This window comes from Salmo salar, chromosome ssa07 (genome assembly GCF_905237065.1).
Source record: "Salmo salar chromosome ssa07, Ssal_v3.1, whole genome shotgun sequence".
NCBI classification, from domain to species: domain Eukaryota; kingdom Metazoa; phylum Chordata; class Actinopteri; order Salmoniformes; family Salmonidae; genus Salmo; species Salmo salar.
In genome coordinates this window covers 53752886-53779936 of record NC_059448.1, presented here as the reverse complement: position 1 = coordinate 53779936, position 27051 = coordinate 53752886, and the positions used below count along the sequence as shown (strand labels likewise).

At 42.8% G+C, this 27051-nt stretch overlaps 1 protein-coding gene across 6 annotated transcripts in view; it reads left to right on the top strand.

Annotated features, from left to right (window-relative positions):
- The window catches only part of LOC106576558 (collagen alpha-1(VII) chain), a 146762-nt gene that overhangs the window by 56100 nt on the left and 63611 nt on the right, over nucleotides 1-27051 (top strand). For all 6 annotated transcript variants that reach the window (XM_045722263.1, XM_045722262.1, XM_045722265.1 and 3 more), the window contains exons 35-66: nucleotides 292-318; nucleotides 777-830; nucleotides 1230-1301; nucleotides 1497-1556; nucleotides 1672-1707; nucleotides 1837-1881; nucleotides 2636-2671; nucleotides 3166-3210; nucleotides 6575-6610; nucleotides 6842-6877; nucleotides 6995-7027; nucleotides 8267-8338; nucleotides 8749-8808; nucleotides 9080-9115; nucleotides 9233-9313; nucleotides 9514-9549; nucleotides 10116-10160; nucleotides 10282-10353; nucleotides 10496-10522; nucleotides 10882-10911; nucleotides 11189-11227; nucleotides 13331-13393; nucleotides 13472-13504; nucleotides 13729-13788; nucleotides 14023-14055; nucleotides 14832-14897; nucleotides 19690-19734; nucleotides 19876-19911; nucleotides 19995-20021; nucleotides 20118-20183; nucleotides 26041-26103; nucleotides 26816-26833. In XM_045722263.1, the coding sequence (XP_045578219.1) occupies nucleotides 292-318; nucleotides 777-830; nucleotides 1230-1301; nucleotides 1497-1556; nucleotides 1672-1707; nucleotides 1837-1881; nucleotides 2636-2671; nucleotides 3166-3210; nucleotides 6575-6610; nucleotides 6842-6877; nucleotides 6995-7027; nucleotides 8267-8338; nucleotides 8749-8808; nucleotides 9080-9115; nucleotides 9233-9313; nucleotides 9514-9549; nucleotides 10116-10160; nucleotides 10282-10353; nucleotides 10496-10522; nucleotides 10882-10911; nucleotides 11189-11227; nucleotides 13331-13393; nucleotides 13472-13504; nucleotides 13729-13788; nucleotides 14023-14055; nucleotides 14832-14897; nucleotides 19690-19734; nucleotides 19876-19911; nucleotides 19995-20021; nucleotides 20118-20183; nucleotides 26041-26103; nucleotides 26816-26833 (1488 nt within the window). The remainder of the gene's footprint in view (nucleotides 1-291; nucleotides 319-776; nucleotides 831-1229; nucleotides 1302-1496; nucleotides 1557-1671; nucleotides 1708-1836; nucleotides 1882-2635; nucleotides 2672-3165; nucleotides 3211-6574; nucleotides 6611-6841; nucleotides 6878-6994; nucleotides 7028-8266; nucleotides 8339-8748; nucleotides 8809-9079; nucleotides 9116-9232; nucleotides 9314-9513; nucleotides 9550-10115; nucleotides 10161-10281; nucleotides 10354-10495; nucleotides 10523-10881; nucleotides 10912-11188; nucleotides 11228-13330; nucleotides 13394-13471; nucleotides 13505-13728; nucleotides 13789-14022; nucleotides 14056-14831; nucleotides 14898-19689; nucleotides 19735-19875; nucleotides 19912-19994; nucleotides 20022-20117; nucleotides 20184-26040; nucleotides 26104-26815; nucleotides 26834-27051) is intronic.

Here is a 27051-nt window from a genome sequence, read left to right as displayed (position 1 = left end):
GCATAATAATAATCCTTCAACAGGACTGTGACCCCATGTTGAGTTTACTGTATGTCATGTGTGTTGATGTGTCATTAAAAAATACATGCTACAAGTATCATGTTGTCAGCACACAATGGAAATAATATTGGGGATAAAATACATCCCTGAGGGACTCTGTTGTAACCAGTTCATATGATAAAATGTCTTTCACATTGACCTTCTGTGGCCGGTCACTTAACAATCTTAAATGATATGGGTTTCACAACATTGATTGATTTGATGTGTTTATGTTCTATTCTTCCCTTGCAGGGGGAACATGGGGAGGCAGGTGCTAAAGTGAGTGGGTGGTTCCTTTCTCCTTTCTTTTCTTCAACAATATAGTTACTGCTTTGGGTCAAGGGAAGATGGCGCTTGCTAAGTCAATGGAATCCACCTAAATTGGAATGAAAAACTGGCACGGTGTTGATATGAATAAAACAACGCTGCCAGGATTATGAATTAGTTTTATCGATCGCATTTTAAACACACATTTTGGGCTTTGCAGATGATTCTACAAATTGGTGTTGATTTTTCAAAACTAGTATTGGGTCATGTATTTTGTTTGCCAGGGCTACTAAAGAGCTTCCTGTCTCGACAGGACTCACCTGGATAAATACAAAAGAAATGAATACAAGTCATTCATGCTACATCTATGTTTAATATTGCCCAATACTTCATAACCCCTAATTTAACCTCTTTTCCTTGCTAGTATGTTATTAATTAAATAACATTAGTGTTTTGTGATGTTTTGAAAGGGTTTGCGTGGGAAAGCAGGGGCCAAAGGAGACAAAGGAGATCATGGTAAAGATGTAAGTGTTTAGTTTCTGTTATGCAGCGAGCAGCCTAGCGATTAGAGTGTTGGGCCAGTAACTGAAAGGTCGCTAGTTTGAATTCCAAAACCGACAAGGTGAAAAATCTGTCAATGTGATCTTGAGCAAGGCACTTAACCCTAATTGCTCCAGGGTTGCCATTGATAATTTCAGACACTGGCCGTGAAACAACTCTCCGATGGTGTCTCGGGGAGAGTTGGGATAAGCAAAAAAAACCTTTCTGAAATAAGACAAATATAAGCACCCACCAAATTATGATTATTTATTATGCTCAGTTTGTGTTAAACTATAATACCACATTGCTATTTCTAAGTATTGGCTTTTAGTTCATGTGTTGTTCCATCTTTCTTCATTTCCTTGTTGTCTGTCTCAAACCAGGGCCAAGCAGGGTTACCTGGTCCCATTGGAATTGATGGTGTTCCAGGCTTCCCAGGTCAAAAGGGATATAAGGTAAGAGTGTCCTTCATCAAGAAGTTACAGTATACCTGAAGGGACATTATCTTGTGGTTTCCTCTGTATATTTGAATGAAGCCACAGCGAATATCATATTTGAATACTATCCGTTTACGTGGGTATCATACTGCATGTTGATCTAATTACGGATATGATAGGATTCTGATTGGTGATTTGTGCTGTTCTTCCCAGGGAGAGGAGGGGATCGGGGTTCCCGGTGTCCAGGGCCCTCGTGGAGAGCCAGGGGAGAAGGTACAAACATTTCATACATGGACTCATCAACATGAAGTGTGTGTATTGCGTCACCTGAATTATGTAGTTTGTTAGTCACGTATTAGCTAATCATTGGTTTAACTTTGTCTTGCAGGGAAATATAGGCCTATCAGGACCTGAGGGACTAAAGGTACTTTATTTATGTTAATACTTTGATTTGAAGCTCAAACAACATAGGAATTCTGCGAACCCATTGGACTGCAGTATGGACCTATTCATTCACACCATTGAAGTATCATCTTTGTTCTGCCTTTCTAAGGGAGAGGCTGGTGTTCAAGGGATACAAGGGGTTGTTGGACCACGGGTATGCATCAACTTTTTATTTGTTTATATTGAATATACATACAAAAGTGGAGACCATTATCATGTACTTTATTTACAGACTTTCATAATTAAATTATTCCGTCTGGATGGTTTCTTTCCAGTGGTGTAAAGTACTTAAGATAAAAATACTTAAAAGTACTACTTAAGTCGTTTTTTGGGGTATCTGTACTTTACAATTTATTGTAAATTTATTGTATTTTTGACAACTGTTACTTTTACTTCACTACATTCCTAAGGAAAATGATGTACTTTTTACTCCATACATTTCCCTGACACCCAAAAGTACTCGGTACATTTTGAATGCTTTGGAGGACAAAAAAATTATACAATTCGCACACTTATCAAGAGAACATCCCTTGTCGTCCCTACTGCCTCTGATCTGGCGGACTCACTAAACACAAATGCTTTGTTTTTAAATGATGTCTGAGTGTTGGAATGTGACCTTGGCTATCCGTAAATTAATAAACAAGACAATTGTGCCGTCTGGTTTGCTTAATATAAGGAATGTTCCATTATCCGTATTTTTACTTTTGATACTTAAGTATATTTTAACAATTACATTTACTCTTGATACTTAAGCATGTTTAAAACCAAATACTTTTAGACTTTTACTTAAGTAGTATTTTACTGGGTGACTTTGACTTTTACTTGAGTCATTCTATTAAAGTATCTTTACTTTTAATCAAGTATGAGGTTTGAGTACTTTTTCCACCACTATTTCTCTCCTCCTTTAGGGGAAGAAGGGAGTGAAAGGCATCCAAGGGGATAAGGTCAGTTAAATCCACACTGATTTGCTCTACCGCTCATTACGCCGCCTCATATTGAAATATTCTCTGCATAATTAATGAGTGGTGTTTCATCAGCTGATTAAATGAGAAAATCTATTTATTTCAGCTCCAGGTCAATCGCTGGGCTGTGTATGGCTTAGAATGTGATCAGCTCCCAGATCCATTATTAAAGGACTGTGTGTGTGTGTGTGTGTGTGTGTGTGTGTGTGTGTGTGTGTGTGTGTGTGTGTGTGTGTGTGTGTGTGTGTGTGTGTGTGTGTGTGTGTGTGTGTGTGTGTGCGCGCGCACCCATGCATCTGTTTGCGTTCGCGAGTCCGAGCACAAGCCAATGAAGTGCAAGTCGCCACCTCATAACAGTTACCATATCTCCTGCTACGATAGTATGTTTTTACTCTACAGTCATGTGTGTGAGTAGCTCATCAGATAATGATCATGGTGATAATGTGGTGGTAATGTTATGGTTATGTCTCCTACAGGGCGATCGAGGAGAGGTGGGGCCTATGGGAACACAGGGAGTGACAGTGAGTATAACCAGCCATTACAGAATCAATCATTACCACACTACCAAACCTGGGCTGTGTTCATTTGGGCATGCAGAAACAGAAAACAAAAATTAGTGTTTCTTACTGGACAAGTCCGGGTTGTCCCTCTCCGTTTCAGTTTTTCTTCCATTTGGTGCCTATTGAAGACAACCTTGAGTCTCCTGACTTACAGTCTGTAGGGCTTTTCAGACTGTCTTCCTTTATGGCTTACCATCCTTTCACAAATCCTCTGGTTACAAATCTGCTCTCTTTATCCTTCAAATCGCTTGTGTTGTAACTTTTCACTGAGAAAGTTTGCAACTAGTTAGGTGAACCCACTTCCCCTTCCCTCGTCACTGCCCTCTCCCTCCACATATTATCTGTGTGAAGGAGTGTGTCTACCTTAGGGAAATGAACCCAGCTGATTAGATTGAAGTGGGCAGCCATCCTCCTCCCACCTCCAACCTGTCCAGCCATGGGCTACATCAGCCCGCTAATAGACGACTAGTAAAGGCCCAGTGCACTACTTTTATTATTATTATTAATATGTTTTTTAATTCAGATTTTTCAGGGGGTGCTGCAGAACCCTCAGCATCCCTACCTCCCACGGCCATGGGTGTGTCAGAACTAATGATCTATCTGAGAAGGTCTTGCATCACTGAGCTTTAATTCAACCTTCATTTAATTGCAACGTGCATAATGAATACGGGAGGATTATCTCAAATCATCATCCTAGTTATGGCCTTCTGAGATCCATTATACAGTGCCTTCTGAGATCTATTATACAGTGCCTTCTGAGATCTATTATACAGAATTCATACTCCTTCACTTTATCCACATTTTGTTACATTACAGCCTTATTCTGAAATTGATTAAATCGTCTTTTCCCTCATCAATCTACACACAATACCCCATAATGACAAAGCTAATTTATTTATTTAATATATATATATATATATTTATTTTTTTGAGCAGTGTATATAACATTTACATAAGGATTCAGACCCTTTACTCAGTACTTTGTTGACGCACCTTTGGCAGCAATTACAGCCTTGAGTCTTCTTGGGTATGACACTACATGCATGGCACACCTGTATTTGGGGAGTTTCTCCCATTCTTCTCTGCAGATCCTCTCAAGCTCTGTTAGGTTGGATGGGAAGTGTCGCAGCACATCTATTTTCAGGTCTCTCCAGAGATGTTTGATTGGGTTCAAGTCCGGGCTCTGGCTCGGCCACTCAAGGACATTCAGAGACTTGTCTCGAAGCCACTCCTGCGTTGCCTTGGCTGTGTGCTTAGGGTCATTGTCCTGTTGGATGGTGACCCTTCGCCACCGTCTGAGGTCCTGAGCGCTCTGGAGCAGGTTTTCATCAAGGATCTCTCGGTACTTCGCTCCGTTCATCTTTGCCTCAATCATGACTGGTCTCCCAGTCGCTGCCGCTGAAAAACATCCCCACAGCATGATGCTGCCACCACCATGCTTCACCGTAGGGATGGTGTCAGGTTTCCTCCAGATGTGACGCTTGGCATTCAGGCCAAAGAGTTGAATTTTGGTTTCATCAGACCAGAGAATCTTGTTTCTCATGGTCTGAGAGTCTTTAGGTGCCTTTTGACAAAACTGAGAAGTGTCTTTGTCTGGCCACTCTACCATAAAGGCCTGATTGGTGGAGTGCTGCAGTGATGGTTGTCCTTCTGGAAGGTTCTCCCATCTCCACAGAGGAACTCTAGAGCTCTGTCAGAGTGACCATTGGGTTCTTGGTCACCTCCCTGACCAAGGCCCTTCTCTCCTGATTGCTCAGTTTGGCCGGGCGGCCAGCTCTAGGAAGAGTCTTGGTGGTTCCAAACTTCTTCCATTTAAGAATGATGGAGGCCACTGTGTTCTTGAGGACCTTCAATGCTGCAGAAACGTTTTAGTACCCTTCCCCAGATCTGTGCCTCGACACAATCCTGTCTCGGAGCTCTGCAGACAATTCCTTCGACCTCATGGCTTAGTTTTTTCTCTGACATGCAATGTCAACTCTGGGACCTTATATAGACAGGTGTGTGCCTTTCCAAATCATGTTCAATCAGTAAAATGTACCACAGGTGGACTCCAATCAAGTTGTAGATACATCTCAAGGATGATCAATCCAAACAGGATGCACCTGAGCTCAATTTCGAGTCTCATTTCTGAATACCTATGTAAATAAGGTATTTTTTATATATGTTTTTATACATTTGCAAAAAATTCTAAAAACCTGTCTTCGGTTTGTCATTATGGGGTATTATGTGTATTTCCGCTACAAGACCATGGTGATTGCCTACGGAGCTGTGAAGGGAACGGCACCTCCATACCTTCAGGCTCTGATCAGGCCCTACACCCAAACAAGGGCACTGCGTTCATCCACCTCTGGCCTGCTGGCCCCCCTACCTCTGAGGAAGCACAGTTCCCGCTCAGCCCAGTCAAAACTGTTCGCTGCTCTGGCACCCCAATGGTGGAACATGCTCCCTCACGACGCCAGGACAGCGGAGTCAATCACCACCTTCCGGAGACACCTGAAACCCCACCTCTTTAAGGAATACCTAGGATAGGATAAAGTAATCCTTCTAACCCCCCCCTTAAAAGATTTAGATGCACTATTGTAAAGTGGTTGTTCCACTGGATATCTTAAGGTGAATGCACCAATTTGTAAGTCGCTCTGGTTAAGAGCATCTGCTAAATGACTTAAATGTAAATGTAAATGTAATGTGTAGATTGCTGAGGGTTTTTATTTTATATAATCCATTTTAGAATAAGGTTGTAAAGTAACAAAATGTGGAAAAAGTGAAGGGGTCTGAATACTTTTCAAAGGCACTGTTTATGTTTGGAAAGGTATGAATAATTTCAGTCAAGCATTTGTTCCAATGGCTGATATTGACTGAAATTAATATTTTTTATATCAATTGGCCAATTAACACTGTAACCCATAACAAATAAATAAGAATGTTATTGTTTTTCATTTTTCAGAAAGTGCTGTCAAATGTACCTTGTTATGACTCGTATGTTATGAGTAGGACTATGTGTTCTTAGCTATCATGTCATATGATCTAGATTAATTTTAAGCCTTTTCCAGAAATTAGAATTACACCAAAAATGAAAGCAATTGTCTGAGGATGTTGCTGTTCCAATTGACATAAAAAGAAAATGGGACAGTTTCATGAAAAAGCTTTAAATAAAAGTTCAAATCCAGGTCATGTGACGTGATTAACCAAAACACAGGGCCCTAGTTATGAGATTTGATGACCTTATTTGGCAAGATATATTTATTTTCTGTATAATAAGCTCAGGTAAGTTTGCTATGTGTATTGTTCAGAATATGAATAGATATGTTGTCCTCTGCTCTCTCAGGGCTTTGCGGGGGCTCTTGGCCAGAAGGGTGACGAGGTGAGTATTCATGGAGTGAGAGTGAGAGTGAGAGTGTTAGTGAGAGTGAGAGTGAGAGTGAGAGTGTTAGTGTTAGTGAGTGAGTGAGTGAGAGAGAGAGAGAGAGAGAGAGAGAGAGAGAGAGAGAGAGAGAGAGAGAGAGAGAGAGAGAGAGAGAGAGAGAGAGAGAGAGAGAGAGAGAGAGAGAGAGAGAGAGAGAGAGAGGGGTAAGCCTTTGGTCTCACTCCACAGGGACAGAGAGGAGTTCCTGGTGACCCAGCCAAAGGGGTAATGTTACAATATCAAATAATTCTTCCTGACTGTACTTACCTAGCTACATGTTTTATACACAGTACTATCATATCCTGCATAATATTATGCTTACTCTCTGTTTCATCACAACAGATCATTGGTCCCACAGGAAAGAAGGGTACCAGGGTAAGTGACTTATTATTGCTTGTTTATGTATTTTTAGGTAAAACCTGCAAACCTGCAATAATAACCCTAAAGTGCCCCATAACCACACAAGATAGCCCTCTGGTGTTACTTTAATATACAAGTCAGTGATGCTCATTAATGGTATCTGCATTGCAACAAACTCTAAACCATCGTATCCTAACAGTTAAAGTGCTGTTAATTGGTGGTGGGAGTATTCTCTCACAAGGACCAAATCCCCAGGCCTGCCTGTCAACAAACACAACACAATTACATTTGTGCTTGGTGGCCACTGCACTGGGGACTCATGGATTACCCATGCTACACCACAGAGATAGCTATTTCCTCTTTAGATGTAGTCGTCCAAGATGTATTGTTAAAAGTTAGAGTTTAAGGAGGGGATCTTCAGATCTTTCTTTGTTTAAACAACACGTCAAAGGCCCCCTTGGTTGCTAAGCTGCTTATGATTGTTGTACTGTAAGTGGTTGTAGTGTTTATTTATTGGCCTGTGTGTCTGTGACGGTCTGTGTTGTGTTTATTGATTGGCCTGTGTGTCTGTGACGGTCTGTGTTGTGTTTATTGATTGGCCTGTGTGTCTGTGACGGTCTGTGTTGTGTTTATTGATTGGCCTGTGTGTCTGTGACTGTCTGTGTTGTTTATTTATTGGCCTGTGTGTCTATGACGGTCTGTGTTGTGTTTATTGATTGGCCTGTGTGTCTGTGACGGTCTGTGTTGTGTTTATTGATTGGCCTGTGTGTCTGTGACGGTCTGTGTTGTGTTTATTGATTGGCCTGTGTGTCTGTGACGGTCTGTGTTGTGTTTATTGATTGGCCTGTGTGTCTGTGACTGTCTGTGTTGTGTTTATTGATTGGCCTGTGTGTCTGTGACTGTCTGTGTTGTGTTTATTGATTGGCCTGTGTGTCTGTGACTGTCTGTGTTGTGTTTATTGATTGGCCTGTGTGTCTGTGATGTCTGTGTTGTTTATTTATTGGTGTGTCTATGACTGTCTGTGTTGTGTTTATTGATTGGCCTGTGTATGTGTATGTGTGTGTGTCTGTGACTGTCTGTGTTGTGTTTATTGATTGGCCTGTGTGTCTGTGACTGTCTGTGTTGTTTATTTATTGGCCTGTGTGTCTATGACTGTCTGTGTTGTGTTTATTGATTGGCCTGTGTGTCTGCGACTGTCTGTGTTGTGTTTATTTATTGGCCTGTGTGTGTGACGGTCTGTGTTGTATTACTCAGGGTGACATTGGGCCCGTCGGTCCGACTGGACCCCAGGGAGTAAAGGGGGTCCAAGGAGTCAAAGGAGAAAAGGTAAACCACACAGAATAGTGTCATCCATCTTGCCATTACCTCAGGTTCCACCATAACCCATTTCCTACGCTGAGATTCACCCCTACGCAGCAGACAAAACAATCACATGGTAGGTATAACAATCACATGGTAGGTATAACAATCACATGGTAGGTATAACAATCACATGGTAGGTATAACAATCACATGGTTGACACAACAAATATATGGTCAATATAACAATCACATGGTCGACACAACAAATATATGGTCAACATAACAATCACATGGTCGATACAACAAATATATGGTCAACATAACAATCACATGGTCGATACAACAATCACATATAACATATTATTGTGTTGTGATGGCCGGATAGAGAAAAAATGGTGTTGCATGTGTGTGGTCTGTCTGTTGGGTTTCTACAGGGTAATCCTGGGTTCGGCATTCCTGGACAGCAGGGACCAAAGGGAGAAAACGGTGAAAGGGTGAGTGCTTCACTACCGGTGTGTGTCATTGGTCAGATGACCTGACGAAGATCCAACTCGGATTGAAACGTTGTCTTTTATGTTCGTCTGATTATATCACCATGGGAGCATAACTGTTCGTGACATTTCCTTTTCTTTGATACGATCTTCTGTCCTGCACTTGATAAGTTAGATATGAATATTTTTCTTTTTTTTCTATTGGTCAGATACTCCATGAGTCATGATACTCTAGCACAGGCTGACATGTTTTTTGGTTTCCTCCACCTTACAGGGAAATGTTGGCTTGTCTGGGAAACCTGGACCGAAGGTAAATAACTTCTCTCAATCCACTTTACATGCTATCAATGTCGTTACATTGTAGGGACATTTTAGAGATTTTCAAATGAAACATACACGCAGCGTGTCGGTGATTCCATCTTTACAGGGGCATGATGGCTCTAAAGGGGCAGCGGGAACTGTTGGGGTCCCCGGGAATCCTGGAGCACCAGGACTAAGAGGTAAAGATGTAAGTAAATCATGACTGGCTGTTATTGCAATGACATGTGTGTTTGTGTGTGTGTGTGCGTGCCTGCGCGTGTGTGTGAGAGAGATAAATGGCCTGTTCACATTATATTGGAAAATAGGATCAATACATTCACATTGTTCTTCAAACAGTCAACATGGGTTAGATGACACTATTGGCGTGACAATTATCCTTGTCTATAGGGTGTGCCTGGAATCAAAGGAGAATCAGGACTACGGGTGAGTTCATGCATCTGTATCCACTGGACAATATTTAAGCCTTAAGGCCCAAGGAGGTGTGGTATATGGCCAATATACCACAGCTAAGGGCTGTTCTTAGGCAAGATGGAACGCAGAGTGCCTGGACACAGCCCTTAGCTGTGGTATATTGTCCATATATCACAAACCCCAGAGGTGCCTTATTGCTATTATAAACTGGTACCAACGTAATTAGAGCAGTACAAATAAATGTTTTGTCATACCCGTGGTGTACAGTCTGATATACCATGGCCAATCAGCATTCAGGACTTGAACCACCCAGTTTGTATTTCAGTATAGTCTCCTTGTATGTAACTTACCGTAAATATAATGAAACCTCTGCCAATAGCTCTGAACCGCTATGGCACAGGGTAATGCACTTGCCGTGTTACCTCTGGTTTACTGGTTCCAGCCCCACTCCTGCTGTTCCTCCTCAATTGCTACAACAGCATTATATTTAGACACCTACAGCATATGATTGGATACAACACCCACAAACATGCGGTGAGTCACAGTTTTTCTCTCTGTTATGAATGCTTCCTCCTCAGGGAGAGCAGGGACCAGCGGGTGAGCCTGGTGAGAGAGGAATAAGGGTAATGTCTCCATGTTCTACCCAACTCTTATCATTTCTCTGCACACAAGTTTGAAATATGCTGCACTGTTTGTTGGAGTGGATATTTTATGGCTTATCCTCACTCTATACTGTGACTGTAGGGCCCACTGGGGTTACCGGGACGACCAGGGGACCCAGCAGAGAAAGGAGATACCGGGAACATTGGTTTGCCTGTAAGCATTGTCTGACTTTACTATCAAGCGCCATTTTGTTTGTAAAACTTCATTAGTCACTGTCAAAGATACAACCCTGATGGACTTGAATTGCTCAGCGTGGCTGGATATGTTCAGCGATATGATTTCCTCTTTGTTTCAGGGAACGGAGGGAAAGAAAGGAGAGCCTGTAGGTCTACATTCACAACAACATCTGACTGTCAAACATTTATCACTGCATGCAGCGGTTGACTGACTCTCCATCACGCTTGGTTTAGGTCAATGTCTCACGTCACTGACTTCGCCCATTGTTCAGGAACATAAACACTCTTGTGTTCCTAATTATATTCCTAGCCTGATAAATGCACAAATGAAAAATCTCAACTTTATTAATCATGTTATGTTCCCCTTGAGTGAGTGTTGTATCTCCCATCAATATTGTGATGGCGATGCAGGACTGCTCAGCTAGCACATTGTGTTTACTAGCTGCTAGTTTCTGACCGCTCATCCCTCTTGTTTTGTTTTGTTCCCACGGTCTCGCCTCTGAAGGGAAAACCAGGACCTCCGGGAGGCGCGCAAGTAAGTCTGTCATCCATTACCACTTCAGAACAACTTTCCATGAACTCAGCCATCCCTGGCAGATGGAACCAGTGAGAAGATGCTTGATGCTCCTAGAACCCCAAGGGGTTAGATTATATATCCAGGGAGTTAGATGAAAACGTGATTGAACATTAACTTTTTTTGGTTGGTTAATTTAGTTTCATAAGACTAGATCATCTTTAATTTAACCCTTTCAAGACCCTTTATGGAGAGGACTGGACTTGTTTCATATTTCTGTTGTGTTTGTTCCCTCCAGTTCAGTTCAGACAACAATATCCTGACTAGGGTGATCAAGGTGAGATAAGTGGAATCTACGTCATCGGCATAACATGAATCACTGTATAATAGATTTATATGTACTTAATCACAGTATAATATACAGTGAGGGAAAAAATTATTTGATCCCCTGCTGATTTTGTACGTTTGCCCACTGACAAAGAAATGATCAGTCTATAATTTTAATGGTAGGTTTATTTGAACAGTGAGAGAATGAATAACAACAAAAAAATCCAGAAAAACGCATGTCAAAAATGTTATAAATTGATTTGCATTTTAATGAGGGAAATAAGTATTTGACCCCCTCTCAATCAGAAAAATTTCTGGCTCCCAGGTGTCTTTTATATAGGTAACGAGCTGACATTAGGAGCACACTTTTAAAGGGAGTGCTCCTAACCGCAGCTTGTTACCTGTATAAAAGACACCTGTCCACAGAAGCAATCAATCAATCAGATTCCAAACTCTCCAACATGGCCAAGACCAAAGAGCTCTCCAAGGATGTCAGGGACAAGATTGTAGACCTACACAATGCTGAAATGGGCTACAAGACCATCGCCAAGCAGCTTGGTGAGAAGGTGACAACAGTTGGTGCGATTATTCGCAAATGGAAGAAACACAAAATAACTGACAATCTCCCTCGGCCTGGGGCTCCATGCAAGATCTCACTTCGTGGAGTTGCAATGATCATGAGAACAGTGAGGAATCAGCCCAGAACTATACGGGAGGATCTTGTCAATGATCTCAAGGCAGCTGGGACCATAGTCACCTAGAAAACAATTGGTAACACACTACGCCGTGAAGGACTGAAATCCTGCAGCGCCCGCAAGGTCCCCCTGCTCAAGAAAGCACATATACATGCCCGTCTGAAGTTTGCCAATGAACATCTGAATGATTCAGAGGACAACTGGGTGAAAGTGTTGTGGTCAGATAAGACCAAAATGGATCTCTTTGGCATCAACTCAAATCGCTGTGTTTGGAGGAGGAGGAATGCTGCCTTTGACCCCAAGAACACCATCCCCACCGTCAAACATGGAGGTGGAAACCTTATGCTTTGGGGGTGTTTTTCTGCTAAGGGGACAGGACAACTTCACCGCATCAAAGGGATGATGGACGGGGCCATGTACCATCAAATCTTGGGTGAGAACCTCCTTCCCTCAGCCAGGGCATTGAAAATGGGTCGTGGATGGGTATTCCAGCATGACAATGACCCAAAACACACGGCCAAGGCAACAAAGGAGTGGCTCAAGAAGAAGCACATTAAGGTCTTAGAGTGGCCTAGCCAGTCTCCAGACCTTAATCCCATAGAAAATCTGTGGAGGGAGCTGAAGGTTCGAGTTGCCAAACGTCAGCCTCGAAACCTTAATGACTTGGAGAAGATCTGCAAAGAGGAGTGGGACAAAATCCCTCCTGAGATGTGTGCAAACCTGGTGGCCAACTACAAGAAACGTCTGACCTCTGTGATTGCCCACAAGGGTTTTGCCACCAAGTACTAAGTCATGTTTTGCAGAGGGGTCAAATACTTATTTCTCTCATTAAAATGCAAATAATTTTATAACATTTTTGACTTGCGTTTTTCTGGATTTTTTTGTTGTTATTCTGTCTCTCACTGTTCAAATAAACCTACCATTAAAATGATTGACTGATAATTTCTTTGTCAGTGGGCAAACGTACAAAATCAGCAGGGGATCAAATACTTTTTTCCCTCACTGTATGTACTTCATCACAGTATAATAGATGTACTTAATCACAGTATATTTACTTAATCACAGTATAATGGATGTACTTAATTACAGTATAATATATATATACCTAATCACAGTATAATATATTTACTTAATCACAGTTTAATGGATGTACTTCATCACAGTATAATATATATACTAAATCGCAGTATAATAGATTTACTTAATCACAGTATAATAGATTTACTTAATCACAGTATAATTGACATGTTTTCCTATTGTTCAAACTCTTATCCAGAAATACCCTTTCTATTCTATACTGTTCTATTTTATTATATTATTTTCTATTCTATTTGATTATGCTATTTTCTGTACTATTCGATTGTTATTTTCTATTCTATTCTATTTGATTGGGGCTGGTGTGTTTTCTCATCCATCAGGGTGAACCAGGGCATCCCGGAGAGCCTGGATTCAGAGGGGAGACAGGTCTGCCTGGACAAAGGGTGAGTGTGATACTTAGAGGTCACAGGTCATGTTTGGCAGATCATGGTAATAATAACACTGTATTTTTCTCTCTGTAGGGTCCTGATGGAAAACCAGGATCTCCAGGAATGGTATGACCACATGAGTAACAATGAAGAGCTCTATCGCTAAGTAGTATCGCTAAGACTTTTCAAACGTTCTGTAAACAGGCTGATAAAAGCTATGTATGTAATACCCACAACATTGAATGACCTCTAAATAACTGTAACCTACAGGGTGAAGGTTGAGGGCTTATATTGGTATTACATTGTTGTAACTGATGTTTACATCTGACCCATGATAACATGTTTGACAGGGAGGGTCTGGGTCAGGGAGAGATGGTCTGGATGGGTTACCAGGAAAACCTGGATCCAAGGTTTGGATACCTCATCCCCTCACTTCCTTTCACATCTGTTGCTGTTATTCTAATGTGAACACACACAAACATACACGTACATAGGCTAGATGTATTGTTGTAGTTTGTCAGCATAACAGAACTATTATCACAGTAAGAGTTCACATTAATAAAATTGGGTGTTGATCGTTCAATCCATAAAAAGTTCGAGCAGATAATCAAGGTGTTGTGTTTTGAATGGTTTCCTGTCTGCAGGGTGACCCAGGAAAGACAGGTGAGCCAGGAACGGTGAGTACAGTATTCATACCCTTTGAATAAACACATTTTGCTCTATTCCTTTAATCAGAGGATAACTGCAGTCCTACACAGCTACGGGGTGTGTTTAAAGCCCAGCTCTGATAAACCTGATTAAACCAATTGTGGTTTAAATTAAAGACTGTTGTTAGTTGATGACCAGTTGATTCAGGGAGTGTTACTGCTGGGTGAGACAAAACCCTGCATCTGCTGTGGCTCTCTAGGACTACAGCAGTTTCCCTCTTGCATTGATGGATGATGTGCATGGACTAACCAAGTACTTCAGAAGATGTTTTGGGTTACGTTGGGATTAGACAGTCGAACTAGCTCGCTTTTCTAAATTATATTCTTCAAGAATCAAACAGTAGGGATTATTGATTTAAATGATCCAAAAACCATACAGTTGGTGGTGTGATTTTCATAATTGACATGTTTAAGGCCTCTGATGAGAAATCCTTCTGCTGTGCATAGTATGTGGACTTCTCTCAGCAGGAACTTGTCACAGGTTCACCTACTGTATAGGGTATTGGTGATTAAAGCCTATTCATTAAACATTATGTACTAGCAATGTTATACTAGTTTGATGATGGTTAGTCATCCATGAGTCATTTCACAATATCATAATGTATGCAGAACGGCAAGGAACCCCACTTATAGATGGGAAACGTGTGTGCGTGCGTGTGTGTGTGCGCGTGTGTGTGTGTGCATCCGTGTGTGTGTGTGTGTGTGTGTGCGTGTGTGCGTGCGTGTGCGTGTGTGTGTCTGAGCAGAGGGGAGAGAAAGGAGACCAAGGAAGGGTGGGGATTGCTGGAATTCCTGGTTTACCTGGGACCCCAGTGAGTATGTTTCTGTCATCATCATAACATACACATACAGTAATTAAATATTACATGACTTAATATACAGTTGAAGTCAGAAGTTTACATACACTTAGGTTGGAGTATTTAAAACTCATTTTTAAACCACTCCACAAATTTCTTGTTAACAAACTATAGTTTTGGCAAGTCGGTTAGGACATCTACTTTGTGCATGACACAAGTAATTTTTCCAACAATTGTTTCCTGACAGATTATTTGACTTATAATTAAATGTATCACAATTCCAGTGGGTCAGAAGTTTAGTTGCAAATGGGTCTTAGTTGCAAATGGGTCTTCCAAATGGACAATGACCCCAAGCATACTTCCAAAGTTGTGGCAAAATGACTTAAGGACAACAAAGTAAAGGTATTGGAGTGGCCATCACAAAGCCCTGACCTCAATCCTACAGAGAATGTGTGGGCAAAACTGAAAAAGTGTGTGCGAGCAAGGAGGGCTACAAACCTGACTCAGCTACACCAGCTCTGTCGGGAGGAATGGACCAAAATTCACCAAACTTATTGTGGGAAGCTTGTGGAAGGCTACCCGAAAAGTTTGACCCAAGTTAAACAATTTAAAGGCAATGCTACCAAATACTAATTTGAGTGTATGTAAACTTCTGACCCACTGGGAATGTGATGAAAGAAATAAAAGCTGAAATAAATCATTCTCTCTACTATTATTCTGACATTTCACATTCTTAAAATAAAATGCTGATCTTAACTGACCTAAGACAGGGAATTTTTACAAGGATTAAATGTCAGGAATTGTGAAAACTGAGTTTAAATGTATTTGGCTAAGGTGTATGTAAACTTCCGACTTCAACTGTACATACAGTATCTCACAAAAGTGAGTACACCCCTCACATTTTTGTCAATATTTGAGTATATCTTTTCATGTGACAACACTGAAGAAATGACACTTTGCTACATTGTAAAGTAGTGAGTGTACAGCTTGTATAACAGTGTAAATTTGCTGTCCCCTCAAAATAACACAACACACAGCCATTAATGTCTAAACCGCTGGCAACAAAAGTGAGTACACCCCTAAGTGAAAATATCCAAATTGGGCCCAAAGTGTCAATATTTTGTGTGGCCACCATCATTTTCCAGCACTGCCTTAACCCTCTTTGGCATCGAGTTCACCAGAGCTTCACAGGTTGCCACTGGAGTCCTCTTCCACTCCTCCATGACAACATCACGGAGCTGGTTGTCACATCCTGACCCTAGTAAGATGTCATTTTCTATAGTAGAGTAGGTCAGGACGTGACAGGGGGTGTTTTGTGTTTTTCTATGTTTTCTATTTCTATGTTGGGGTTGTTTGGGTTGATCTCCAATTGGAGGCAGCTGGTCCTCGTTACCTCTGATTGGAGATCATATTTAAGTAGGGGTTTTTCTTCCTGGGTTTTTGTGGGTTATTATCTTTTGAGTAGTGTTTGTTTCTCTCTGCGTCACGGTTTGTTGTTTTTGTCAGTTCAGTTATTTATGTTTTGCAAAGTTTCACGGATTTAATAAAATGTGGAACTACAACCACACTGCACTTTGGTCCGCTCCTTTCGACAGCCGTGACAGAATAACCCACCATCAAAGGACCAAGCAGCGTGCCCAGGAGCAACAGAAATGGACCTGGGAAGACATTCTGGACGGGAAAGGACCCCGAGAGGCAGGCTGGGGAGTATTGCTGCCTGAGGGATGAGATTGAGGCAGCAAAAGCAGAACGGCGTTATTATGAGGCGCTGTACCAACCAAGAGGCAAGTGCGAGAGACAGCCCCCCCCAAAAAAATTGGGGGGGTGGGCACACGGGGAGATTGGCAGAGTCAGGTTGGAGACCTGTGCCAACTCCCCGTGCTTACGGGGGGGCGAGTGATCGAGCAAGCACCATGTTATGCTGAGATACGCACTGTGTCGCCAGTGTGCAGCTACAGCCCGGTGCGCTCGGTGAAAGCTCCTCACAGGTGCTGTGCTAGAGTTGGCATTCAGCCAGGAAGGAGTATGCCTGCTCAGCGTTCCTGGTCTCCGGTGCGTTTTCTCGGCCCAGGTTATCCTGCGCGGTAACCCCAGTTCGCCAACACAAACCTGTGCGACCTGTCACAACGCCTCGCGCTTGTCGGGCTATGGAGGTTATCCAGCCAAGACGGGTTGTGCCAGCCATAAGCTCCAGATTACCAGTGCGCCTCCACGACCCAGTATACCCTGTATCTGCTTTGCGCACCTGGCCTCCAGGGACGCTCCCCAGTCCGGAGCCTCCAGCGACGCTCTCCAGTCCGGAGCCTCCAGCGACGTTCCCTAGTCCAGAACTCCAAGAGACGTTCCCTAGTCCGATGAGACCTATTCCAGCTCCACGAATGAAGCCTCCAGTGATGATCTATGGTCCAAAGCCTGTAGAGATGATCCATGGCAAGAAGCCTGTAGGGAAGATCCATGGCCCGGAGCCTGTAGGGATGATCCATGGCCCGGAGCCTGTAGGGATGATCCACGGCAAGAAGCCTGTAGGGATGATCCACGGCCCGGAGCCTGTAGAGACAATCCACGGCCCGGAACCTGCAGTGACGATCCACGGCACGGAACCTCCTGAGACGGCCTACAGTCTGGAACCTCAGTGGCGGCCTGCAGCCCAGAGTCTCCAGCGGCGGCCTGCAGCCCAGAGTCTCCAGCGGCGGCCTGCAGCCCAGAGTCTCCAGCGGCGGCCTGCAGCCCAGAGTCTCCAGCGGCGGCCTGCAGCCCAGAGTCTCCAGCGGCGGCCTGCAGCCCAGAGTCTCCAGCGGCGGCCTGCAGCCCAGAGTCTCCAGCGGCGGCCTGCAGCCCGGTTCCTCCGATCTACAGTCCAGTTCCTCTGACGACGATCCACGGTCCGGTGGTACTAATGCGGAGTGATCAGCGGGTGGAGCGGGGATTACGCCCCGAAACGGAGGTTAAGGTTATGTGGACTGCATTTGAGCCGCCATAGACAATTATCACCCTCCCTTTTGTTTTGTGGTTTCTGTTGTTGTGGTATGTTGCATTCGGAGTCTGCACCTTTGGGGGGGGAGGGTACTGTCACATCCTGACCCTAGTAAGATGTCATTTTCTACAGTAGAGTAGGTCAGGACGTGACAGGGGGTGTGTTTTTCTATGTTTTCTATGTTTGGGTTGTTTGGGTTGATCTCCAATTGGAGGCAGCTGGTCCTCGTTACCTATGATTGGAGATCATATTTAAGTAGGGGTTTTTCTTCCTGGTTTTTGTGGGTTATTATCTTTTGAGTAGTGTTTGTTTCTCTCTGCGTCACAGTTTGTTGTTTTTGTCAATTCAGTTATTTATGTTTTGCAAAGTTTCACGGATTTAATAAAATGTGGAACTACAACCACGCTGCACTTTGGTCCGCTCCTTTCGACAGCCGTGACACTGGTGGATGTTAGAGACCTTGCACTCCTCCACCTTCCGTTTGAGGATGACCCACAGATGCTCAATAGGGTTTAGGTCTGGAGACATGCTTGGCCAGTCCATCACCTTTACCCTCAGCTTCTTTAGCAAGGCAGTGGTCGTCTTGGAGGTGTGTTTGGGGTCGTTATCATGTTGGAATACTGCCCTGCGGCCCAGTCTCCGAAGGGAGGGGATCATGCTCTGCTTCAGTATGTCACAGTACATGTTGGCATTCATGGTTCCCTCAATGAACTGTAGCTCCCCAGTGCCGGCAGCACTCATGCAGCCCCAGACCATGACACTCCCACCACCATGCTTGACTGTAGGCAAGACACACTTGTCTTTGTACTCCTCACCTGGTTGCCGCCACACACGCTTGACACCATCTGAACCAAATAAGTTTATCTTGGTCTCATCAGACCACAGGACATGGTTCCAGTAATCCATGTCCTTAGTCTGCTTGTCTTCAGCAAACTGTTTGCGGGCTTTCTTGTGCATCATCTTTAGAAGAGGCTTCCTTCTGGGACGACAGCCATGCAGACCAATTTGATGCAGTGTGCGGCATATGGTCTGAGCACTGACAGGCTGACCCCTCTTCAACCTCTGCAGCAATGCTGGCAGCACTCATACTTCTATTTCCCAAAGACAACCTCTGGATATGACGCTGAGCACGTGCACTCAACTTCTTTGGTCGACCATGGCGAGACCTGTTCTGAGTGGAACCTGTCCTGTTAAACCGCTGTATGGTCTTGGCCACCGTGCTGTGCTGCAGCTCAGTTTCAGGGTCTTGGCAATCTTCTTATAGCCCAGGCCATCTTTATGTAGAGCAACAATTCTTTTTTTCAGATCCTCAGAGAGTTCTTGCCATGAGGTGCCATGTTGAACTTCCAGTGACCAATCAGTATGAGGGAGTGTGAGAGCGATGACACCAAATTTAACACATCTGCTCCCCATTCACATTTGAGACCTTGTAACACTAACGAGTCACATGACACCGGGGAGGGAAAATGGCTAATTGGGCCCAATTTGGACATTTTCACTTAGGGGTGTACTCACTTTTGTTGCCAGCGGTTTAGACATTAATGGCTGTGTGTTGAGTTATTTTGTGGGGACAGCAAATTTACACTGTTAAACAAGCTGTACACTCACTACTTTACCTGGTAGCAAAGTGTCATTTATTCAGTGTTGTCACATGAAAAGATATACTCAAATATTTACAAAAATGTGAGGGGTGTACTCACTTTTGTGATATACTGTAGGTATTCCAACAATTGCGCTTGGCTATGAGTTGTATAACAAAAACACTATATCATTATTTGAAGCTAGATTTTTTTTGCTAGTTTGTAAGTGAAATATTTACCTCTTGATATGTAGGGTAGACCTGGCATTGATGGGAAGAGAGGTCTGGCTGGAAAAGATGTGAGCATTTTTTTCTCTTTGTCAAATAATATTATATTTCTTTTTATGTTCCTGCTCTGTTCTAGCATTTTAATGAGATCACTTAAAAAATACCCACAAATACCCCAAAATGAAGACCTCATAATTCTTCTCTTGAGACAGGGAGAGCAAGGACAAAGAGGAGATGATGGCAAAAAGGTATGATTTGGAGCAAGTCTGGCTATTCCCCAAACACATCAACACAATAAACATTTTTTGTGATTTTGCTTCTCTAACCCTAGGGTGATAAAGGTGAATCTGGAACTGATGTAAGTTATTTTATTTTAATAAGGCAGTATTAATTATCATCAAATAATTAACATGATAATTAAGCCCATTTGTTCATTTCTCCTATCTCCCCCCAGGGTAAAAAAGGGGAATTGGGTGCTCCGGGCCTGCCTGGTACCCATGTTCTGGTTACTCAACAGGAGGTAAGTACATATCCACATTCCCTACAAACTGGTGCACCATGTAAGGACAATCTTCTACATTATCCATGATAACCCGTCTGTCTATGGCAGGGTTCTCCAATAGGCGTCCTATGTGGTTTTATTTGACCCCACCAAGTAAAAAAAATATGATAAAAAAAATATATATATACCAGTCAAAAGTTTTTTTTTCTTTTTACTATTTTTTACATTGGAGAATAATAGTGAAGACATCAAAACTATGAAATAACACATGAAATCATGTAGTAACCAAAAAAGTGATAAACAAGTCAAAATATATTTTAGATTTTAGATTCTTCAAAGTAGCCACCCTTTGCCTTGATGACAGCTTTGCACACTCTTGGCATTCTCTCAACCAGCTTCACCTTGAATGCTTTCCCAACAGTCTTGAAGGAGTTCCCACATATATTGAGCACTTGCTGGCTGCTTTATCTTCACTCTGTGGTCCAACTCATCACAAACCATCTCAATTGGGTTGAGGTTGGGTGATTGTGAAGGCCAGGTCATCTGATGCAGCACTCCATCACACTCCTTCTTGGTCAAATAGCCCTTATACAGCCTGGAGGTGTGTTTTGGGTAATTGTCTTGTTGAAAAACAAACGATAGTCCCACTAAGTGCAAACCAGATGGGATGGCGTATCGCTGCAGAATGCTGTGGTAGCCATACTGGTTAAGTGTGCCTTGAATTCTAAATCACCGACAGTGTCACCAGCAAAGCACCTCCACAGCATCACACCTCCTCCTCTATGCTTCACGGTGGGAACTACACATGCGGAGATCATCTGTTCACCTGCTCTGCGTCTCACAAAGACACGGTGATTGGAAACAAAAATCTAAAATTTGGACTCATCAGACCAAAGGACAGATTTCCACCGATCTAATGTCCATTGCTCATGTTTCTTGGCCCAAGCAAGTCTCTTCTTCTTATTGGTGTCCTTCAGTGGTGGTTTCTTTGCAGCAATTCGACCATGATGGCCTGATTCACAGTCTCCTCTGAACAGTTGATGTTGAGATGTGTCTGTTACTTGAACTCTGTGAAGCATTTATTTGGGCTGCAATTTCTGAGGCTGGAAACTCTAATGAACTTATCCTCTGCAGCAGAGGTAACTCTGGGTCTTCCTTTCCTGTGGCGGTTGTCATTACGTGGCCCTTTCTGGGTGTAGATCGTGGCTTTCCCCTCTCTCTCACTCTCCTACACCCAGGTTCTGTTATCTCAGGCCATGAATTCATGGCGGAGACTCTCTCCCCCTGGTCATGCAGAGAGAGAGAGAGACCACAGAGTGAACAAAGGATTTCACTTGGCCGAACTCCTAAATCCCCAAAATGGGGGAATTCAATTATATGTGCACTTGTAAGAATGTGAGAAGGGTCCGTGGACACTTAAGGGACAGGTATGATGAGTGTGTTTCATTTGGTGACCTCATGGATGACAGGAAACACACACAACTATATCTCTGAATGTGTACATTTGTCAATTTTGGGGTTTGCATCTAATTGTAGTATAAAATGAATGAGTAAAGATGAAACTATTTGTGAAATGATGTAATGTGATGTTAGCCTTTAGAATGAGAGAATTGTATTCCCTGTAAAGTTTAACCAGTCAGCGGCCACGCCCCCGTGAGCACAGACATGATCTGGCGTCATGGAACCGCCCTCTTCTATTGTTACGAATAAAAACCCCTCCTGTGGAAATCCTCTTCAGACTAAGCAAACCCCCAGCGTGAGCTGTGATTGCGAATAGTTGAGTACCAAGACTAGAAAACCATACCACGTGGCGCATTGGCTACATGGCTGGCAATGGTTAAACTCTGAGACTTTTGTTCCCTACAGAATAAGAGCAAATCTTAGATACTAATTACTAGTCTGCAGCTAGAAATGATGTAAACCTGGGATGCGAATACCGACAACCGCCGAAACATCTATTCTAAGAACAATGGACACCTGACGTATCCATTACAACAGACACTATCAGGAGCTGCAGATAGACCTACAACCACTCTCTGGTGAACTGACTCTCCAGCAGACAGACCGACGATTCCAACAGAGAAGACAACGACATATGGGCGTAAATATATTGATTGCAATTATTCCCGACTGAGCGAGCGTTCCTGTGCAAAGGATTAGCATTTCAATTAATATAATTATCCGCTGTGAAGTGAAGCCATTTTGTCTTTCCAGCTCCTTTATCGGTCTCCACCCCTTTCCTTTGTCCACCAAGCCGTCATATTGGCTTAGCCCACTAGGGAATATTCCCTATCGTTGTTAGTAACCAATATCTGCTGTTTGTTTGTTTATGCATTTCTGTGATTAGTTAGTAAATAAATGATTAAGCCAATTGGTGTATAGATGATTTATAGTTTAGGCTGGGTTCGTGCAGATAAACAAGAATTCTATGAAGTTTGAAATGAGAGTGACGTAAGGTAAAGAATAATTAATTAATAGAAGACTAATTGATCAGATATTAAAATATCTGAAGAGTTATATTCGGAAAATTATAACTTTGTAATCTGAAGATTTTCCGTGGTGCCCCGACTTCCTAGTTTATTAAATTTACATGATAAGTTTAATCACGTAATAATAATTACAGAGATTTGATAAAATAACAGTCTTCATCTTTAATGATGCCAAAGACACGACACGGTCCACAGGAGAGCCAGTTTCATCATAGCGCATGATGGTTTTTGCGACTGCACTTGAAGGAACTTTCAAAGTTCTTGAAATGTTCCGGATTGACTGACCTTCATGTCTTAAAGTAATGGTAGACTGTCATTTCTCTTTGCTTATTTGAGCTGTCCTCGTCATAATATGGACTTGGTCTTTTACCAAATAGGGCTATCTTCATTATACTACCCCTACCTTGTCACAACACAACTGACTGGCTCAAACACATTAAGAAGGCAAGAAATTCCACAAATTAACTTTTAACAAGGCACACCTGTTAATTGAAATGCATTCCAGGTGACTACCTCATGAAGCTGGTTGAGAGAATGCCAAGACTGTGCAAAGCTTTCATCAAGGCAAAGGGTGACTACTTTAAAGAATCTCTAATATAAAATATATTTTGATTTGTTTAACACTTTTTTGGTTACTACATGATTCCATATGTGTTATTTCAAAGTTTTGATGTCTAAACTATTATTCTACAATGTAGAAAATAGTAAAACATTAAGAAAATCTCTGAATGAGTAGGTGTGTCCAAACTTTTGACTGGTACTGTATGTACACTGCTCAAAAAAATAAAGGGAACACTTAAACAACACAATGTAACTCCAAGTCAATCACACTTCGGTGAAATCAAACTGTCCACTTAGGAAGCAACACTGATTGACAATAAATTTCACATGCTGTTGTGCAAATGGAATAGACAACAGGTGGAAATTATAGGCAATTAGCAAGACACCTCCAATAAAGGAGTGGTTCTGCAGGTGGGGACCACAGACCACTTCTCAGTTCCTATGCTTCCTGGCTGATGTTTTGGTCACTTTTGAATGCTGGCGGCACTTTCACTCTAGTGGTAGCATGAGACGGAGTCTGCAACCCACACAAGTGGCTCAGGTAGTGCAGCTCATCCAGGATGGCACATCAATGTGAGCTGTGGCAAGAAGGTTTGCTGTGTCTGTCAGCGTAGTGTCCAGAGCATGGAGGCGCTACCAGGAGACAGGCCAGTACATCAGGAGACGTGGAGGAGGTCGTAGGAGGGCAACAATCCAGCAGCAGGACCGCTACCTCCACCTTTGTGCAAGGAGGAGCAGGAGGAGCACTGCCAGAGCCCTGCAAAATGACCTCCAGCAGGCCACAAATGTGCATGTGTCTGCTCAAACGGTCAGAAACAGACTCCATGAGGGTGGTATGAGGGCCCGACGTCCACAGGTGGGGGTTGTGCTTACAGCCCAACACCGTGCAGGACGTTTGGCATTTGCCAGAGAACACCAAGATTGGCAAATTCGCCACTGGCGCCCTGTGCTCTTCACAGATGAAAGCAGGTTCACACTGAGCACATGTGACAGACGTGACAGAGTCTGGAGACGCCGTGGAGAACGTTCTGCTGCCTGCAACATCCTCCAGCATGACCGGTTTGGCGGTGGGTCAGTCATGGTGTGGGGTGACATTTCTTTGGGGGGCCGCACAGCCCTCCATGTGCTCGCCAGAGGTAGCCTGACTGCCATTAGGTACCGAAATGAGATCCTCAGACCCCTTGTGAGACCATATGCTGGTGCGGTTGGCCCTGGGTTCCTCCTAATGCAAGACAATGCTAGACCTCATGTGGCTGGAGTGTGTCAGCAGTTCCTGCAAGAGGAAGGCATTGATGCTATGGACTGGCCCGCCCGTTCCCCAGACCTGAATCCAATTGACCACATCTGGGACATCATGTCTCGCTCCATCCACCAACGCCACGTTGCACCACAGACTGTCCAGGAGTTGGCGGATGCTTTAGTCTAGGTCTGGGAGGAGATCCCTCATGAGACCATCCGCCACCTCATCAGGAGCATGCCCAGGCATTGTAGGGAGGTCATACAGGCACGTGGAGGCCACACACACTACTGAGCCTCATTTTCACTTGTTTTAAGGACATTACATCAAAGTTGGATCAGCCTGTAGTGTGGTTTTTCACTTTCATTTTGAGTGTGACTCCAAATCCAGACCTTCATGGGTTGATAAATTGGATTTTCATTGATAATTTTTGTGTGATTTTGTTGTCAGCACATTCAACTATGTAAAGAAAAAAGTATTTAATAAGATTATTTCTTTCATTCAGATCTAGGATGTGTTGTTTAAGTGTTCCCTTTATTTTTTTGAGCAGATATATATATATATTATTTTGTTACTGGTTTTGGTTTTTTATTAATAAAAATATATATGTATTTATAATTTTGGTTTTTGGACATAAAATCCCCAGGAAATGAGCTCAAAGTAATTTTTTATTTATGAAATCTGTTCCCAAGTATTCCTACGCATAAATAGAGGCATATGCAATCATATCCCTGTGTAAAGTTTGAAATTATTCTGTATTTGTCAATTACTATATCTGTTTGGGATTCTTGTTGTCATTTTGCTGTGTACAAATTATTTATAAGGCATATATTTGGGGACCCAGGCCTCCAGACCTGGGTTCAAATACTATTTGAAATATTTCAAATACTTTGAGCTTTTGCTCTAGTCTGCCTGGTGTACCAGATGATTGAGGATTACCGTTTTGCGACTATTCTATTTGTCCACTAAGCCAGACCTGCTCAGTCAAACACAGATTCAGTATTTTTAATTATTTCAAATAATATTTGAAACCAGGTCTTATGGCCTTCTCTCAGAGAGAACCAAAGCAATGAAAAGATTTTCATGAATAGAATGTCATACATCTTGAAAATTACTTCCTGCAGTACTGTTAAATAGGATGTGATAATGGCATTAGATATTTTAACCATATTTGCCTCAATCAATCAAATGTATTTATAAAGCTCTTTTTACATCAGTAGATGTCACAAAGTGCTTATACAGAAACCCAGCCTAAAGCCCTAAACAGCAAGCAATGCAGATGTAGAAGCACGGTGGCTAGGAAAAACTCCCTAGAAAGGCAGGAACCTAGGAAGAAACCTAGAAAGGAACCAGGCTCTGAGGGGTGGCCAGTCCTCTTCTGGCTGTGCCGGGTGGAGATTATAAGAGCAGATGGCCATTTAAGGCCAGATCGTTCTTCAAGATGTTCAAACGTTCATAGATGACCATCAGGGTCAAATAATAATCACAGTGCTTGTAGAGGGTGCAACAGGTCAGTACCTCAGGAGTAAATTGGCTTTTCAGTTGGCTTTTCATAGCCTCTGACTGTATTGTTGATGAATGTTCCCAGGGTGCCACCCTTGAAGAGATGCGACAGGCATTCCCTTTGCCAATGGGACCTCCTGGGGCTAAAGTAAGAACAATGTTCAAACTCTGCATGGTTCTATCTATGAATGAATCTAATGGGCATAGTCAGCTGCAGCATCTACACCCAACAACGACCTGGCAAGATGTGTATACTGTATATGTTGATTGATTGACATGGATGGATTGGTGGATGGATTGCTGGATTGGTGGGTGGATTGGTGGATGGATGGGTGGATTGGTGGATGGATGGATTGGTGGGTTGGTGGATGGATGGATGGATTGGTGGATGGATTGGTGGATCGGTAGATTTGAGGTTGGAGGGATTGGTGGGTTGGTGGATGGATTGATGGTGGGTTGGTGGATGGATGGATGGTGGGTTGGTGGATGGATGGATGAATGGTGGGTTGATGGATGGATGGATTGATTGGTGGGTTGGTGGATGGATGGATGAATGAATGGTGGGTTGGTGGATGGATGGATTATTGGTAGGTTGGTGGATGGATGGATGGTGGGTTGGTGGATTGGTGGATGGATTAATGGTGAGTTGGTGGATGGATTGGTGGGTTTGTGGATGGATGGATGGATGGTGTATTGATTGATTGATTACATATGATCCTATATAGGACATGTGATTTATATGAGTTGATATGATCCAATAGTGGCTAGCTGGGCTTAGCTTTAGGCTTGTATGTTGGAATGTGCTTGATATGCATTCTGAATGCATGTTTCCCTCTCTGCTCCTCTGTCTCTGTGTTAAGGGTCCACCAGGGATGAAGGTAAGAGATATTGCTGACATGACTTTATTGATGAGTGAAGATATAACTGATGTGGAATTTAAATGTCTACTTTATATGTTCAGGGAGAGCAAGGAGAGAGCGGATTGAAAGGAAAGAAAGTAATGTGTTCTCAGTAAAGAATAATGATTTATTCATGCTTATTCATGAAATGTATTATAAAGTGTTACCAAATATTGTTTCACACATCCAATCAGTGA